General features: G+C 42.5%; 1 protein-coding gene across 3 annotated transcripts in view; it reads left to right on the top strand.

Moving 5' to 3' along the window:
- Positions 1-17290, top strand: part of PPP4R1 (protein phosphatase 4 regulatory subunit 1) — a 50600-nt gene that overhangs the window by 20479 nt on the left and 12831 nt on the right. For all 3 annotated transcript variants that reach the window (XM_075585369.1, XM_075585368.1, XM_075585367.1), the window contains exons 5-11: positions 5185-5327; positions 5893-6039; positions 6734-6841; positions 8772-8837; positions 9317-9475; positions 11983-12116; positions 15482-16002. In XM_075585369.1, the coding sequence (XP_075441484.1) occupies positions 5185-5327; positions 5893-6039; positions 6734-6841; positions 8772-8837; positions 9317-9475; positions 11983-12116; positions 15482-16002 (1278 nt within the window). The remainder of the gene's footprint in view (positions 1-5184; positions 5328-5892; positions 6040-6733; positions 6842-8771; positions 8838-9316; positions 9476-11982; positions 12117-15481; positions 16003-17290) is intronic.

Here is a 17290-nt window from a genome sequence, read left to right as displayed (position 1 = left end):
TATACTGATATTTATAAGGAACATTTACAAGAATGCTGCATCAATCATAAGATTACATGGAGGTACAAGCAAGATAAGGATCAGCAAAGTAGTGCGAGAGGGAAACGCTGTCATTAAAGCTTTTCACAGCAACACTTGAAGCATTGTTCAATATATTGCTTTGGGGGGGAAAACGACATCAAAATTAACAGTGAATACTTGAGTTACCTACGATGGCAGATTGGTTTTTGCCACGAGTCCAGGCGACCTTCAGCAAGTAATCTGAAAACACTCCGCAAGACTAAAGTGATGTTCAACAAATGGGTAAACGCTGCAAAGATTTAAATAAATGGACAAGTAGAACTAGAAGTCGAAGACTGCCATGGCCAGCATGTAACAATGGGTGGGAACCTTCCGATTGAAATGAATAGTCGAATGAAGATGAGATGAAACATAATCGGAAGAAACAAGACAATCTTTCAAGGGAACCTTCCACTGTGCCTCAAGAGGAGACTTTTCAACCAGTGTATCCTGTCTGTGCTCCCGTATGGATGTGAAACTTAAACCCTACATGGAAAGATAATTCAGAAACGTCAAACAATTGGAAGCACGGAGAGATGTATGCTGGGTATTACCCGAAGAAACCGGAAAAAGAGTGAATGGGTTCGAAACCATGATGCCACTAAAATGGCAGTGGGCCAGATATATCGCAGGAAGAAATGTCCATTGTTGGACAAAAATGGTAGTCGCCTCGATTCCAAGGGAAACTAATAAAAGACCAAGGCAGTGACCAACAGTAAGATGGGAGGATGAAATCAGAAAATGTGTTGGAGTGGCGTGGAAAAGAGGCTTACAACCACTATACCCTGAAGATCATTGGGGAGGCATTCATCCAGCAATGGATCGACAAGGACTGAAGATGTTGTAGATGGATAGATATAGATCTATTAACCAACCTCAGATTTCAGCAACAGATTATTTTGCCATTTTTTCAAGGTTAATTAAACGATGGGAACACTTGAAGCTGGAGTGGCGGTCTTAGAAATGTGTTTAATATTCATGAATATCTTTTATATATTTATTACCAAAATTAGAAAAAGGGATGTGTTATCACCCCCCTCCCTAAGCTAGAAGCCCACTAATACATGCACTCCAGGACTATTAAAACATAACATTTATTGTATCAATTAAAAAAGGTCTACACATATATAATGATCATGAATCGTGAAAAAATAAATTGTAAAGTGAGTTAAAATGAGTAGGAGTAGGTCTGGTACTGGCGAGGCTGACTATCAGGTGTATAGCCCTAGTGTCGAATATTATAATCTTAGACAACTACTAGAATATAATTGGCAATTAATCCACCTATAGAACCTAACTATATGTAGAGCAACTGATCCTAACTAGTGTGGCTACTTGGTATATATTGATAGTAATGTGCTCATTGTGTGATGAGGTGTTAACACTAACACAGCATACCTAGTAACCCAGCAAAGATTGCAAAAATATAAAGTAAGCCGCACAATTGTGATAGCTAATGGTAACGTGGTAATCAGATGGTGGGGGCTAAACTAGATATAAACGCCATGCTAACCATGGCACAGCTCCAACCTCACTGCATAATTTTACTCCTAGCAGCTAAATGATGATAGTTTACAGTGATGCGTGTCAGCTTAGCACAATCATAGGTTGGTGGTATGTGGATTGAACCTGTTTAGGGTAACATCAGCACACCAAAACCAGTGGTATAGGAATGGCAAAATAATAAATATAGTGCACATAATATACAAGATGAAATTTGAAACCAATAACAGTGCCTTATCAGCAAAGAACATAAGCTTATTGGCAGTCACCTCTTCTCTGAAATGCATAAATTGTATACATAAAAGAGGTGAGAGTACACACAAGCTGTCATAAAATGTAATGTAGCAAGGAAAGGTTTGCTACTACTGTGGTCACAACAATTGGATTGTGCACAGCTATGTACTGGGTTATATGCACGGATAATAGACCAGTATGTCCTGAGGCATATTGTGTGTCTGGATATACAAGTTATAAATAACTTAACACATAGTAGTGTAGATAGTATATCCTGCACCCCTGCATAAATATAACCCATTTTATCAGCAAACATGACGTTGTATGACCCAGCGGTCAAATACAGGCTGAACTCTCATATATGCACACGGCGGTGCCTGAAAAGGGAAGGATCCCTCAGTGAACCGATACAAACACAATCACAATGTAGCCACCGCACGGAGGATACAGTTGCCAGCGACACACAGTTACCAGACTCTCCTCAGTGATGACGTCACTGCGTCATTACGCGTTTCCCTCCCGAACGGAGCTTCGTCAGGGGCGGATGATTGACAACCAGGGCGGGACTAGCTTAATATAGCATGTAGGGTTGTCATAGCAACCCTGCTCCAATCGCAGTGTTTGTGTTAGCATGGGTTTCTGATGGAGTTGCGATCCCTTGTGTACTAATACATGTCGTTAAAAGGTAGACTATCAATGGAGTGTATTGATATATAGTAGATGAAGTAGTATATTGAGGATAATTACCAAGAGGGATACCATAAAAACATGGATGAGGGATGCTAATAAACTTAAAACTAGTCACAAACGAAGAAGTAGATGTAATATCCATAATAATGTAAAGTCACCAGGAGGAATAGTCATAATTCACTACTCGGTGCAAAGTTCACTCTGGAGATAAGCAAAAAACATAAGGTACTTTTCATGATATATTAATACGGTATAGATAGCTGCCGCTAGATAAATATATTGATGTAACGTCTTATATACTAGAAAGTTGTGATCTACAGGTATACACTGGAGAATGGTTACAAACATATGTTACTAAATGAAGGGCGTATATGTAAAACCCTCATTTAGTCCATATGGGCTGAGAGTCTTTAATTTGGAAATCCATTCGGCCTCCCGCTTGAGTAACCTATTGTCCACATTCCCACCCCTCATACTGGTATTGATATGATCAATACCCATGAAGGTGAGACATTTGATGTCTCCATGGTGGAGATTGTTGACGTGGCGAGCTACTGGAGTATCCAGTTTGTTCTTGATAGAGTTAACATGCTCCAGCACCCGTCTTCGAAACTCCCTGATGGTCTTACCAACGTATCTATGCCCACAATTGCAGGTGATCAAGTATATGACGTTAGTGGTCTTACAATAGATATATTGTCTAATATCATATTGTATGGATTTATCAATGTTATAGAAGTTTTTGGCAGGTGTAATATATTCACAGGCTTTAAATTTTTACACTGGTACATGCCCTTTAATGATGATCTCAGCCAAGTCGGATTCATTTGACGTTGGAAATGACTATGGATTAAACCATCACGTAAATTTGCTGATCTCCGACTTGTTATACTCGGTGTCATTCAATACCTTAGTCAGATCTTCATCAGACTTCAAAATGTGCCAGTATTTTGAAAAAATTTACCTAATTTGTTTCCACCTATAGTTGTAAGTTCCAATGCAACGAATTACAGTACTAGTTGGTCTGATGGTGGGTGCCAGCAGGTGGTCTCTATCACTCTAATGCTTTATTGTAGGCGTATTTCAGAGTTCCCCTAGAGTAACCACGGTTCAAAAATCTCTTTGAGATCTTTTGCTTGGAAATGGAATTCTTGTTGCGTTGAGCAGTTTCGTCTTAGACGCAAATACTGCCCTATAGGAATCCCTTTGATTAGGGAAGGTGGATGTTGGCTAGTGGCTGCCAACAGACTATTGGTTGATGTCTTTTTCCGAAACATCGTAGTCTGAATAACATTGTCTACATCTTTGCTGATTTTTAGATCAAGGAAGGTGATCTCTTTAACACTGTACTCAATGGTCAGTTTAAGATTGAGGTGATTAGAATTCAATATGTCAACAAATTCAATAAGTATTGGTATTGGTCCATTCAAGATGAGCAGAATGTCATCAATATATCTTAGCCAAAGTTCGATGTGGTCTGTGTATATCTTTAGATCATCAGTGAACACATGTTGGTCCTCCCACCAGCCAAGGTACAAATTAGCATATTTAGGGGCACAGCATGTGCCCATTGCAGTGCCCTGGGTCTGGTGGTATAGAGTCCCATCGAACAAGAAGTAGTTGTGGCAAAGGACAAACTGTAATAAGTCCATCAGAAATACATTGTGACGTGTAACTCTGATCTTTGGTTGACAAAAAATGTTGACATGCTAATAACCCATTGGTATGAATAATACTGGAATATAGAGATTCTACGTCTAGTGTAACCAATAGAGTATTTTCATTGGTATCGATGCCATTTAATCGCAAAAGTGTGTCTTTTGTGTCCTTAATGTAGGACGGTAGTAATAGAGTTACAATTAGCCCATCTGATGCACCCAATGCCAATCTAGGCATTTTTAGAGCGAAAACCATATTTTCAAATTACATTCTTTTCACTTAGTGAGCAGTATATACCTTCTGTGTTTTTTGGTCTTTTATATATTTGCTTCAGTTCAGTGCCACCACATGTTTAGTGCACAGACCTCCCCATTCCAGGGGTGAGAACTGTATGCATCTTAAGAAAAGACAAACACATTTTTACTAACTTCAGTTGCACAGCAAACTGGAGTGACTCCCTTTTTCTAAACATACTTTTCGTTGACATTGGGTGTAAACACTGCTTGATCAAATATTTTAGCACAAATACAGATGTAAATAAGATACTGAGGTATATTAACAGTAGATGGCAGTAGTTCCTATTTGTATCCTATCAGAGTGCAGTGTCCGGTTCTTAAAGTCATTATTCTGGAAGCCCAGTGCAAAGCAGCTAAAACCATGCTAGGTTTTCATTAAAAGAGGCTTTCATGGCCAGATTATTTGTCAAATCAGAATTATTTGGGAAAGAAAACAAATATCGATGACATTACATGGCCACCCCACTCCTTACCCCCAGTACTCTAGTATATATTGCTATACAGTTATGTAGGATTGTGACTTCATGCCGTTCTGATCATGGCCCAATAGCAGGCACACACCTCTCCTTGGTCACAATATTCTTACTTTGAAACCATTAAATAAGCCCTGCTGCATTTGTTTTTGTTTTTTAAACATGTTAGGGTAAGTTATTGCTGTCATTTGTACGGTGGCCAGTGCTGCAACCACAACTTGTCCTACGTTCTTCTAATTAATTAGTATGTACTCTTTCTTTTTAAACAGAGCCCACCGTGCGTGCTGAACTCATGGAACAAGTGCCTCACCTTGCAATGTTTTGCCAAGAAAACAGGCCTTCTATTCCTCATGCTTTCTCCAAATACCTTTTGCCTATTGTAGTGAGATACCTCGCTGACCAGAATAACCAGGTTGGAATGTGTTTAGTTTTTCTCTTCTCTTTCTCCCGCCCCCCACCCTCCTCTCCTCCGTACTGTAGTTCTTATTGAGTTGCTAACTTTACAGACTTGGTTTGTAGGCATTTGTTTTGTACAAAGGCTATTATTTCTTCCTGTAGTTCCTATTGTTTGAAAGCAAATCTGTATGTTTTAGGCGATGTGTACATTGAGCTGTATTAGCTACAGACTAAATGGCCTATAAAACAGAGGCTTTTTCCATCTGCCTATATTTCTAATGCAGATGCTTGTATTTATTACTATTCAAATAAGTATTTATTAACTTTGCACTTGGAAAATAGGTTCTGCTCTGGGTATTTATGCCCAATCTGAAAATACTGAAACAGTGTTGCTACATTTCCAAGTTTAAAGCTTTGCATCCAGTTTTTTATTTCTTGTCATATTTGTAAGGCCTGAAGCCCTTTATTGTAATTTTAAAGGATTTATTTGACTGTGTGTAAGATTGGCAAAGTCCGAAGTGTTTAGTGTGATGATTCATGTTGTGTTTTTTCCCCTCATGCTGCGACACCCACCGCCCCAGGTCAGAAAGACGAGTCAGGCGGCATTGCTGGTGCTGCTGGAGCAGGAGCTGATAGAAAGGTCTGACGTGGAGAGTAAGGTGTGTCCAGTGCTCATTGATCTCACCGCTCCAGACAGCAACGATGACGTCAAGACGGAAGCAGTGGCGGTGAGTGGTGACTTCCTGTGCGCACGTGTGCCAGACACACCACTCAGCAGCAGCAGCAGCAGCAGAGATCTTTACCCACCAGCAGTGGGGGCGCCAATGCCTCTTCTGCAGATCTTTTAACCCTCTGAGCTCAGGCTCTTCAATCACATGACGGTTCTCCGAAGCAGTTATGTGATTGCTCCATCACTGATGAATAAACAAGGTTTGGGGGGGGGGGGGGGGAGGAGTAGCCATGCCCTAAGAAAACAAGGATTTTTGGGGGACGGATCTACTATGTCATGGGGCACCCAGGGTGCCAGAACCCATGGCGTAGTAGTTACGTCCCTGGGCACTCAGTGTTACCACCTTAACACTTACAGTGAATGGGCTAAACCGGCTTTCATGTTAATTAAAGGACGCACGGTCTTACTCCAGCACACTTGGAGAAAAGATAAACTCAAACAGTTATTGCTGCGTCAAGGTATTTACCGAGGAGGATGATACGTACAAAACAAGAAATAGAAACAAGTCTAATGCATCACATACTGTAACTATAGAGAGAACTTGCCCCGTGTAAATAGAAGTTACGTTTTGGGTGCAACCGTCTAACCATTTCTCATGCTTGCCTACCTGAAACTTTTTAAAAAAAATTATTTGAAGTATGTTTTCTCGTTGTTTTCTTTTACCTTATTCATTGTTTTATTTTCACCCTTAGATTATGTGCAAAATGGCCTCTATGGTGGGTAAAGACATCACAGAAAGGCTCGTCCTGCCGCGGTTCTGTGAGATGTGCTGCGACTGCAGAATGTTCCATGTTCGCAAGGTGCGTCTCTTACCTGCCGACTGCATCCCTATGATCTTACTTCACCAATTATGTTATTTCATCTTGTTAAAAAAAAACCTGGAACGTGAGACCACGTGAGAAGTTATAGAATTTATTGATGCTGTCCCATCATAATAATATCCACCAGTGCATGTGATCGACTCTAAAAGGTTGCACAATGGCATGACTATGTTTGAAGCTGGAGAGTCCGGTTCAAATCCCAGTGTCCACTGTTTAATTGTTTTATTTCAGTTTGTCCCAAGCACAATATTGGGCTGTAAGTTGTATAGACTGCTGACTATATTGGCAGAAATACAAATGAAAAATATGATTTTGTGTGATAAATACTGATTTTAAAACGGTTGGTGTCCCCTTTCAACTCCGTGAATGTGGTATGAAACAGCAGCGTGATCTTTGAGATTGTGAGCTGCACATCTTAAAGCACTTCCATGTGTTCAAACAAGCACGGAGGGGAGGCAGCTTTTTATTTATTTATTGCAGGGGTGCTCAACTCTTGTCCTCAAGACTGCCCAACAGGTCAGGTTTTAAGGATATCCCTGCTTCAGCACAAATGGCTCAGTCGAAGACTGACCTGTTGGGGGGGGGGGAAGGGGCGGAGGGCAGGGGGTGGTATTATGTACTGGAGTTGAGCACCCCTAGTTTAAAGAATGCCTGTCGCCTGTTTTGACCACAGTTATTTCCAAACAGAAAAATGTTTAGCGCATATGTTCCTCACTAAACATGTTTGTGCAAGTTTGTGGTTTCTGTAAGAGGGCTGAATGAATAAAGGTTAATGAATACTACAATAGCTGTCAAGACATGTTTGTGTTTAAACTCGGACAACAGGCAAAGGCCCTTCGTAAATAGCCTTTGTAAATAGTCTGTGATGCTATTGCATATAAAACTTTAATATGCAGTAAAGGGGTCTTCCCGCGCCAGAAGGTGTCATTGAATAGCATTGCTAAATAGGTATGGGCCTTTATATGCAAGGTCTCCCATAAATGAGGAACCGTGTAGGATTTCTGGCCGTTACAAGTGAGCTTGTGCAAAAGATGATAATTTCTTTTAAAATACTCTACGTTTCAAAGTGAAACGATAAAGTGAAAGTTGCCAGACATGTAAATTCTTTTGAATTTGTCGCGCGTGCACGGTTCAGCCAATGAGGGCGAACCGCTCACGTGACGTGACGGGCACGACCCCTCTTCACGCGCAACTGCTCTGGACACAAATCTCCCCTGCTCTCACGGCAGGGCGCTCGAGCGAGAGTGCGCTCGCCCCCAGCCTGGACGTGGCCTAAGTCATCCAACTGGTTACATTTAGGTCTGAAAGCCAACAAATAAACAACGGCACAAAATAACAAACACTAATATGTAACACAAGGGCTAAAACCAGGCATGTTGCAGCCATTTCAAAGTTGCAGTGATCATGTCTGAAATGTTCAATAGATTCTCAATAGCAGTGCCATCCAAGAGCTCCCTTGACCCATGCCCTCAAAAATGCATATCAGTATTTTTCCATAGTAAACTAATTTTCTAATCAAAAACAGAAAGGCCAGCGCAACATACAAAATGACAACATATAGTACAATACTTCAGTGCTTACCTGCTCATGAGTAAGGGTCATTCAGTTGAACCCTTTGGCCAAAAGGTTATAAGCCTGCAGCCACTTCACGGCGTGACCAATCTGCAGGTCCTAACACTACCTGGCACAATTCTCATGTATCTCTCTTGTGCTGAAAGGAGAAAGACCATACTGGGTCTAATCGTTTCATAGGTTTCTTCTGTTGAGCGTATCATTTTCAGGCTGAATGTTTGTTTGTTTTTTAGTTATCTTTTATTTAAGGCTTGGTAAATTCTGCTGAATATTTCTTGCGGTGGGTGCTGCAATGTTGGCGTACAGTTTATTAATGTTCTTTCTTTTTATGGCTTAGGTTTGTGCAGCTAACTTTGGTGATATTTGTAGTGTCGTGGGCCAGGAATCGACAGAGAAAATGCTGGTGAGTATTGAGAAGCTAAGGCACTGTAAGGGTGAGATAATCAGAACTTATTTATTTTGTGTGATCATGTGGAAAAGGTAGCAGAACCCCTTATGAGAAGCTGGAAATATTGAAGCTTTTTTTGTTATCCAAATTACTTTTACATTGTGCTTGCCATCATAATCGTTCTTGCATTTCATTGCGCGCATGTTATAGGAAGATAAATAATGAAAACTAATATTGGACCCTTCCAAAACATAGTTGCTTAATAATTCTGTGTGAGCGATCCTTATGGCATCTTGGCATCTTTCCGAGCATATGGCAACGAGGAAGAAGAGGTTGAAGTAGCTGTGCAAATCTGAGAATGATTTGCCCAGAATGCCAAGCTATATAAATAATAATGTGATTCCAGAAATTGAAAATATACAGTATAATTATCTTAAAGGTTACAAAACAGTAGCGGAAAGCCTACTTATGTATTTTTGTCCACTTTGTTTTAGTTGCCGCGGTTCTTCCAGCTGTGTTCAGATAATGTCTGGGGCGTGCGAAAAGCCTGTGCTGAATGCTTCATGGCTGTATCCTGTGCAACATCTCAAGAACTTCGCCGCACAAAGCTCTCTGCTCTCTTTATTAACCTGATTAGTGACCCTTCCAGATGGGTAAGCGTGACCACTATAATATTTTTCCTTCTCCTCTGGAAATGAAAAACTCTTGGGTCTTTTTAGAGAGAGAAAATGATGGCAGATAATCTTTGGCCTACCTTGTAGGCTCATCGTTCATTCTAGACCACCGCCTCACAGTGAGCATATAATGGTGCTGGGGAAGCATCATTCTATGGCCGAGCATTCAGGTGACACAATGAGCCAGGCCCATGACATCAGGGCGCATTCCATGGGACAGACTCATGATGTTGGGGCATCTCTGCAGGGCGGTCAAGATGCCAGAAACTGATCTTTTGAAAAGGACTGAGAGGAGATGGTAAATCTAGAAACCGTGGCATCCAGAAAAATGGGGATGAGCATCTGCCAAATTAAAGATGAATGTAAAGACCTAAAAATGCAGGTGCTACATTTTCTCAGGTTTCATTCTCTTGTTTCTTTGTGCATTTCCCTTGTTGGCAAATGAGTCTGCAACATATTTAAGTAGAGGGACTCATTTCCACTGTATCCTGTATTGCTATGGTTAAATCCTGTTTCACCATCATTGCAACTTGTGTGTGTGACCCCTTAACCCTTTTGCTGCAATACGGGCCAGTAAATGCGTGTGTGGGACCCCTTAACTCTTTTGCTGCTATGCGGGCTTTGCAATGCGTTAGCTGGCACCTCTGGCACCAAAAGTGTTAAATTCTGGCGCCTTACTCTTGGTACGCTCCAATTACAAACGTCTTCTTGACTTTCTCTAGTAACTGAATTTATCATTTGTTTTTTCTTTGTATCATAAAACAAAGTCCTTAACGTGTGCATTTTAGATTCATATTTATTATATTGAACTAGTGGTCTTAGTAATTTATACATTTAGCCGTTTGCACTTTGTTATATTCCCACTTGTTTTAGTTTTGCTAGTGGAACCCCTCTTATTTACCTCAGACTAACATCTACTGCTGAGGCGGGGGCCTGATAGATATCTATATATATCCCCTCCACACGTGTGGTCGTAATTTAGACAAAGGGAGGCAGGCTACAGTAATGGTTATAACACAAGAGTATGTTTAATGCAATTATTAAAAGGTACAAATATAACAATATGATCCTCGAACGTGAGAACCATTCAGTACATACACAATGCAATTAGATATAAACACTTCACACAAGACGCTGCGCAGGCATGTACCCGTGTCTCTCCCCAAGATCACCCGACCCTGCGTGTAAGGGCCTGTGCACACAGTTGGAGCTCTTAGATTGTGTATGAATGTAGCAGGCCTCTACTTTGCAAATACTTTGGTACCCTTTTACTTGGCTTGCGATGAGGATTCCTCAGTCGCTACGCGTGCCTCCTGGTGCTGTCAGGTGACTGCTCTACTCAATTTAGCCAGTGTCTGCTAACTCGGGCCGATCGCTGGCTGGGCTCCTGCTGCACCCTAATTCCTGTCAGGGTGCTGCAGCTTTGCCCCTGTGTGCTCTGCCAGAGCCTCCTGGGGATTCCCTCTCTTTGCCCTGTCTCTCCAGAGTCACACCTCATTGGCTGAGGCCCTATCCATAACATGTCACATCCTCCTGGCTCCTTCATGCAGCAAACCAAGCTGGGAGTTGTAGTTTCCTATTGGGGGGGGTGGTGTGTGTGTGTGTGTGTGTGTGTGTGTGTGTGTGTGTGTGTGTGTGTGTGTGTGTGTGTGTGTGTGTGTGTGTTCTAATGGGGTAACCATAGCAAAATAATAATTAAAAAAAAGTTTGCTATTTTTACTCGGGTTCTCTCAGAATATTAGGGCTCTTTTGAAAGCACTGTACATGAAATGTATACATTACAATGTTGCAGAATGCACGTGAAAGTAATTACAGAAACCCTAATTTCCTAGATGATTTCCTTTCCAACAATAGTCTGATCTTATTTCTTGCACTTATTGTACTATAATTCCCTGTATTGTATTGTCTCTTGTAAAGCGCGAAGTACAGCACTGTGCACGCTATATAAAATAAATATATACAAACGTGATATAGGCTGCAGTGGTTTGAAATCGGGTTAAATCTTTGTGGAACCACTGTAAAAAGTCCCACTCCCTCTGTCCCCACATTTCTCCCTAACAAAAATCTATTGCGTGTCTCAAGTTCCCAAAACTTTTGGGTCGCTCAGATATTTAACCGTGTGACTTGCAGCTATCAAGATTGGGACATGCAAATGAGCACATTAAGCCCCGTCCATTTTCAGCTCGCTCCTTATTTATAACGATTCCTGTGCTCTGCTGGGCATCTTTAGCAGTCTGGGCCAGGGAAGCACTGAGGCAACATCCTATTGAATGCAAACTGAAGACATTGAGCCCTGTATAAACATTCAGTCTTCCTAGTTTGCATTATGACACTGCAACTTATTATGCCTTGCATCATCCCTTAACGCACTGCAAAGTAGGCCTATGAAAACAAGTGTGTTGAAGTTATGTACATAGGGTAAGCGGATTTTATTTGTTCACATCTCTATTTCAAAGAGCTAATGGTTTTGTATGATTTTGTTTTAGGTTCGCCAAGCTGCCTTTCAGTCCCTAGGGCCTTTTATATCCACATTTGCAAACCCATCCAGTTCTGGTCAGTATTTTAAAGAAGAAGAATGTAAAAACGCAGAGGAAGAAAAAGCAAGCGAGAACAGCACAAGGTATGTGCGTTTTGCAAGTGTACCCTATTTTGGAAGTGAAACTTCCTTAGTGGCACCTCATTCGAACTGGGGCAAAAAAGGATTGTGGAGACAGAAATGAAACGGATGTGACGTCAGTGCTGGCAGTTGAGGCCGGGCTGTGTTCTGGCTCAGCCCGACCCAAACACTGACATACCAACCGCTCAAAAAATCAGAAGCGCCGCCGCTCCTAATGGCCGGCCGCTCCCCCCACACGGCCGCAGACATATGCGGTGTTGATTGCCGCCGGCGCCGCTCCTAACGGCCGGCCGCAATTTCCCCCAGTTGGAGATGGGCACGGGCGGCATCCGGGGCAGTGGGGACCGGGCCCGGCTCTCTGTCCCAGCCGCACGCCAAGCTCAAATTACAGGGGTAGCCCTGTACTCCATCGGGGGCGAGTGCTTCCGCTGCACGGTGATGGGGGCAGCATCTACTGCTTGAACCGAGCGGCACCCTGCAAGCCGGGGGGAAGATGGGCACCCTTCCCCATTTGTGCTCTCCTTGCCCGAGGGGAAGATAATCCATTAAAGCAGGTGTATATACAGTACATGTGTAATGTATGTTTTCTAGGGTCACAGGCCATTGACATGTCACACACACACACACTGACACAAACACACACACTGACACAAACACACACACATAAATACATACACATACCTCCGCAGGTGGGCTTGCTGCCACAGGATACACGGGCTGGAGACTCCTCTGCTGCGGGGCTGGACACTGCTCTGCCGCCGGGCTGGAGACTCCTCTGCCGCCGGGCGGGAGACTCCTCTGCCGCCGGGCTGGACACTGCTCTGCCTCCGGGCGGGACACTCCTCTGCCGCCGGGCGGGACACTCCTCTGCCGCCGGGCGGGACACTCCTCTGCCGCCGGGCGGGACACTCCTCTGCCGCCGGGCGGGACACTCCTCTGCCGCCGGGCGGGACACTCCTCTGCCGCCGGGCGGGAGACTCCTCTGCCGCCGGGCGGGAGACTCAGACAGAGCTCCCCCCGCTGGGCTCACTCGCTTACAGGCAGCAAGGGGAGCTGTTCAGCTGCCGCCAACCTCTGCGCAGCCCGCGCCGCGCATGCGCAGTAGTCATGGCGACCCTGTCGGAACGCCACTCATGTGCAGAAGCGTCTGGCTGCGGCGCCGTTACCCCCACGCACCCATTAAATTTTGAATAAAAGGACAAGGAGCGCAGACCACCCACCCACACCCCCTGTGTCACACTGTAACACACACGCACACTCAGTCACACGCACACTCAGTCACACGCACACTCAGTCACACGCACACTCAGTCACACGCACACTCAGTCACACGCACAGTCAGTCGCACGCACAGTCAGTCGCACGCACAGTCAGTCGCACGCACAGTCAGTCGCACGCACACTCTCAGTCGCACGCACACTCTCAGTCGCACGCACACTCTCAGTCACACGCACACTCTCAGTCACACGCACACTCTCAGTCGCACGCACACTCTCAGTCACACGCACACACTCAGTCACACGCACACACGAGGAATTCACACTTAGTGCAAATAGCTAATACAGGGGATGTGTACCGAGCACGCGCATTCTAAGTCAAATTTATTTGCGTTTTGTCAATGAAATTGTATTTTGATTTTTAATTAAAACATCACAAACACAAATACAATTTCTGTGACAAAAGTCAAAGAAGTTTCACTTACTATGCGCGTGCACAGCACACACAGCTTTTTTTTATTCTTTTATCACCCACCGCTGCATATTAAAAAATGACCCCCCCCCCCCCAAAAAAAACTAGTGTAAAATAGTAATGATTAATAAACATTCGTCCATCAGTTTTCATTTTGCATGGGCTGTTCTTTTTCCCTGGAACCGCTCCAAATGATGTCATTAGAATAAAGATTTCTGCAGTGACATTGGGAGCAGCACCAACCATAGCGTTTCCATTTACTGCTTTGCTACTGAAATTATTATATAGCGTAAACTCACCAACTAGATTTAGTTATTTAGTTTTTTTTTTTTTTCTTGTCTTAAACCACTGTGTTATAGTGTCCATCCTCCAGATCTCTATTTTTACAAATAAGTCACTAAAAAGACGTTGTATATTTCCCATTTGGTGGGAGGCGGAATGAAGGTTTAGTTGTAGGTTGTGATGCCTTCCAGCGGACCAACATAAGAGTTCTTTTCTTTTGGATGAGGGGAGAGACCTTGCTACCAAACAATTGCTTTATGTTCTGCATATTTGTGTGTGCTTTTCTGCACCAGATATCGGCAATTTGAATCACTTAACAGAACCAGACTTGTCATGCAAGTAGAATGAAGAGGGATTTCTAAACTCAGCTGTTTAATGTCACAGATCAAATAGGGCTAGTTCAGGAGTTAACCCTAAAACAGTAATAATATAATTCAATTGTTTGGGTTATTTGGGTTCGGTTACAAGCCATTTGTTGGACAATTCACATTGGTAGCCATATTTAAGAGGCCCTGTGTACATTTAGCACTATTTCTCACAAAATGAAAAAATGCCAGGATAATGAACACTGAAGCAATGTAAAGTTAGTTTCACAGAAAATATTTTTGTTTTTGGGGGGGAAAAGGTCCCCATGGCCATTGTACTTAAATTTGCAGTTCAAGCAATATCTTACATGTTGTTTTTGTTTTTTTAAATAAATCAGTTCTGTACAATGAGAAAATACTTGTAGCATTTAAAAAAAATGTTAATACATTTTTAATGTTTCTAATGTAGGAAGCATTTTTGATTCTATAGAAACCATTTACAAAGTCACCCCCCCTTCCTCTTTGATAGGCTCTGGTTTTTGAGCACTGCCCTCTCTAGCAGTGCACCAATCGTATCTAGTAACTGCCTGGTCACATGATCTTCTCCACAGAACTTTGCATTGTGGGTAATGTAGTACAGCAATAACTGAATTCAATAACCCTGAGCGAAGCAATCGATTTACAGGAGAACGGATCGATCTGCAACTTAGCTAATCACGTGTCAGCGTGCAGATTGTATTGATGCCCATATTGAATGGACATTTATTTTTTTAAATGGCAGCTTGAACTGCAGCTGCAAGTACTATAAGTTGATGAAACATGCTTCTGCTTTCGTGCATTCCCCATTGAAAAGGAAATAATGTCTTCTTTTTCTAGAGGGCAGACAGGCAGGTAACTACTAATGTTATGTTTATCTATTTGTAGTCTTGTTACACTGAAAGTGCAAATAGTCACAGCCTGGTAATTCTTTAATGTCAAGGGCCTTGCGAGCGTGGCGTTTTTCATTCCTTATTGGCACTGAATGGAATGATGATGTTTATTGGTGCCTATTTTCATACCAACTCATTTTGGCTATTTTTCCCCCTTTGGCAGGACTTCAGATAAGACCTGTGCAGAAGACACAGAGAATGTTGTAGAAGAATATGAAAAAAACTCAGCAGAAAACCCTTTGGCAGACAGCAGCATTGTTACTTTTACTGTGAAGTTAGAAGACGGCTTGGAAGATAACGCAGTAGCAGATGGACCACCCCAGCACAATCTCAAACTTGACTTTTCTTCACGTTGCACTTTGCCTTTGGAGTTGACCGCTAACTCCAGCATGTCCGAACAGAGCTCCCCTAGCACAAGGGCACACGAGTTAGCGGTCCAGGAGAGGCCTGTTACCGAGCAAGAGCTGTACAACTCGTTCCACTACTGGAGGACTCCCATCCCCGAGATTGATATCGATCTGGAGCTGCGGCAGACAAAAGCTGAGGCACGCAGCCCTGACAGTGGCCAGGTTGCCCAGAAGGCATCCTCCCTCGGCTCTCCTAATATCACCATGGCCACCAGGAAGGAGCTGGAAGAGATGTTAGAAAATCTGGAACCTCACATAGACGATCCTGATGTTAAAGGTACCACAAAGGGAGCGTTTTACCTCGTCTCCATTTTTGTTAGGGCAGTGACTGTATATGCCACTGAAAAACCACTATGCATTACTTCCCTCTATATTAGGCGGCTGACGTGACTTGACCAGTATTGAGTATTGAGTTGCTATTTTTCAAAGCGGGAAAATTTCTTTGTTACGCAAATGTTGGATTAAAAAAATCTATATATAAGCTTTGTGAGATCCAAAGGTAGGCAGACATAATGCGTTATCCATGTAACTTTTCAGCTGCCCTTTTAAGGAGCAGTTGCCCTTTTAAGGAGCAGTTGCCCCTTGTGGTAATAACCGGTTTAGTTGATAAAATGTGGCTGGTTGGGACCTGGTGGTTGAAATAGATAAAGTGCTGCTGGCACGATACGATTGGCAAACCCAGAATTGGTACTACGTGTCTACTAGAGATTTACGTTGGTGTAGTTTCAATATATTTTCCATCATTCTAGAAAAACATTCTTTGTACAATACCTACAGTATCTTGTTTGAAAACCTATTTGATAAATCTATACCCATTCCTCGCATAACGTTTTTCTACAACTCCTTTGCTGTAAAAGGTGTATGTGCTCCGCTTGTTTAGCAATGAATTGGGGCTTTCTAGAATTAGAAAAGGAAAAAGATGTCAACAAATAAAATGTGTACACTATGCTGCTTTCTAGGCCGTGATCACCATGTCTCCTGGCCTGTCCCTTAATAATGCGTGACCAAAGCTGCTGGGATTGATGAGAACATTTCAAATATGTGTAGACATTTCATTGAACAGAAGTATCAGATACAGTGTTACCAGCCCAGGCTATGAATTTGTGCATACGTGTATCTACTACAGCTGCTTAAATAAATGTCTTCCTTAATATGCTCTAGGCCAGGACTGGGCACCTTCAGTCTTAAAGGGCTCACCAACAGGTCACACCTCCCCCTCCCCCCACCCCCCTCAATGAAAAATAGGTCATTGCTCACAACTTCTAAACCTATCAATAAAATATTTGAATGTAACTATAGTAGCAAAAAGGTCCAACTAATATATGTACGTGTATGAAATAGCTAACAAAGTAAGACCAAAGTGACTGACAGTATAAAAAGGTATCTATTAAATGTAAAAGTGAACAGTGAAAATACCAAAAATGTAAAAAATAAAGAAAAACATTGCATATATTAAATAGAAAATGGTAGTACTGTAAATACAAAATAACAAAAAGCAAAATCTTCAAAATTATTGGGCCTGTAGTACAGTCCAAATACTAGAAGCGGAGCCTATGGCTACTTCT

Source organism: Ascaphus truei, chromosome 2 (genome assembly GCF_040206685.1).
Source record: "Ascaphus truei isolate aAscTru1 chromosome 2, aAscTru1.hap1, whole genome shotgun sequence".
NCBI lineage: Eukaryota > Metazoa > Chordata > Amphibia > Anura > Ascaphidae > Ascaphus > Ascaphus truei.
This window is presented reverse-complemented; position numbering and strand designations above follow the sequence as displayed.